General features: G+C 41.9%; 1 protein-coding gene across 1 annotated transcript; it reads right to left on the bottom strand.

Annotated features, from left to right (window-relative positions):
- Positions 1 to 438: 438 nt before the first annotated feature.
- Positions 439 to 950, bottom strand: LOC101651156 (small ubiquitin-related modifier 1). The gene has a single exon (XM_013004812.2). It carries the CDS (start codon positions 892 to 894, stop codon positions 559 to 561), a length of 336 nt encoding a protein of 111 aa, XP_012860266.2. The 5' UTR covers positions 895 to 950; the 3' UTR covers positions 439 to 558.
- Positions 951 to 1,302: the final 352 nt, after the last annotated feature.

Here is a 1,302-nt window from a genome sequence, read left to right as displayed (position 1 = left end):
CTGGGGTCTTCTGACAAGATTTTCATCTCCATCTTAAAACGCTTTATCTCTTCAGTGACGCCATCTTTGGAGCTAGTCACTACTCTCCATTTGTCACCAGGACTCCAATTGGAGAGGCCTCTTCTTTTGGTCCAGACTCTCAGATTTTCAGAGTAGCTTCAAAAGTTCAGGAAAGGTCATTTTCCACAGTTCAGTTCTCTGAAGAACTTCCATCTCCCACTGAAAGTCAGTCCAGGAGCAAAGCAATCAAATGCTAGAACTTCAGGGCCAATTGGAAAGTCATTGTGAACACTTGCAATGGTTGGTCTTATTTATTCCACCAGCCTGCAAATGCACAGCCCTGGGCAAGGGGACTCTCAGTGCACACAGGTCACTGTGAAGAAGAGGAGGACATTATGAGGGGCTGAGGTTTGATCACCAAACGTCAGCACAATGAGAAAACGCTAATGAACACTGAGCACTAGGATTTGAAATGCCAGATGTTTGCAAGAGAGGTGCCAGTTTTCAATTCCATTTGGAACACATCACAAAAGAACTATTTTTAAAAATAAAAAAGGATTAAGGGAAAAGAAAAAAAATTAAAAGAATATCTAAACTGTTGAATGACCCCGTTTGTTCCTGATAAACTTCAATCACATCTTCTTCCCCCATTCCCAATTCTTTTGGAGTGTGATTATCAGCAATTCTCTGACCTTCAAAGAGAAACCTGAGTGAATTCATTGTAACTCCCTGTCTTTGACAGTATGATTCTTTGAGTTTCTTGAGATGTGTTGTCATTTTCACCTTGAAGTGGATCTCACTGCTATCCTGTCCAATGACTTTGAGTTTGATGTACTCGCCTTCTTTCTTATCCCCCAAGTCTTCAGTTGAAGGTTTTGCCTCCTGGTCAGACATGGTGACGCTGGCTTCGCCCCGGGGGTCTCCGCACCGCAGCGACCTCGGCCAGGCAGAGTCTCCACATTGCATCTATTTTATAGTTTCTGAGCATCCATTTTTAGTAAAAATCCTTTCACACTCAGAATTGTGTGTCTCTTAGATTTTCTTACAGGTTTTAACAATTGCTTTATGGTCTACATTTAAAACTTTTCATCTCACATTGGGCCTCTACTCAAGTTCTCCCTCAACGCAAGAACACTTAGTTCTAATAACCTGGCATTCTGTGATTCTCACCTTACTGACACACTCGCTGAAGACAAAATGGGTACATAAGCAAATGTGCTGAAGAAAGCTGATAATGCCTGCCTATTACACGATAAAGTGTCTGGGTCTTAAAGACTTGGAGTTAAACAAGTGGCCATCTAA

The sequence above is a fragment of the Echinops telfairi genome, unplaced genomic scaffold, assembly GCF_000313985.2.
Source record: "Echinops telfairi isolate 266 unplaced genomic scaffold, ASM31398v2 ScPeMD7_7468;HRSCAF=8506_0, whole genome shotgun sequence".
Classification (NCBI taxonomy): Eukaryota; Metazoa; Chordata; class Mammalia; order Afrosoricida; family Tenrecidae; genus Echinops; species Echinops telfairi.
The sequence above is the reverse complement of the archived record's forward strand: the minus strand, read 5'-3'. Positions and strand labels throughout refer to the sequence as shown.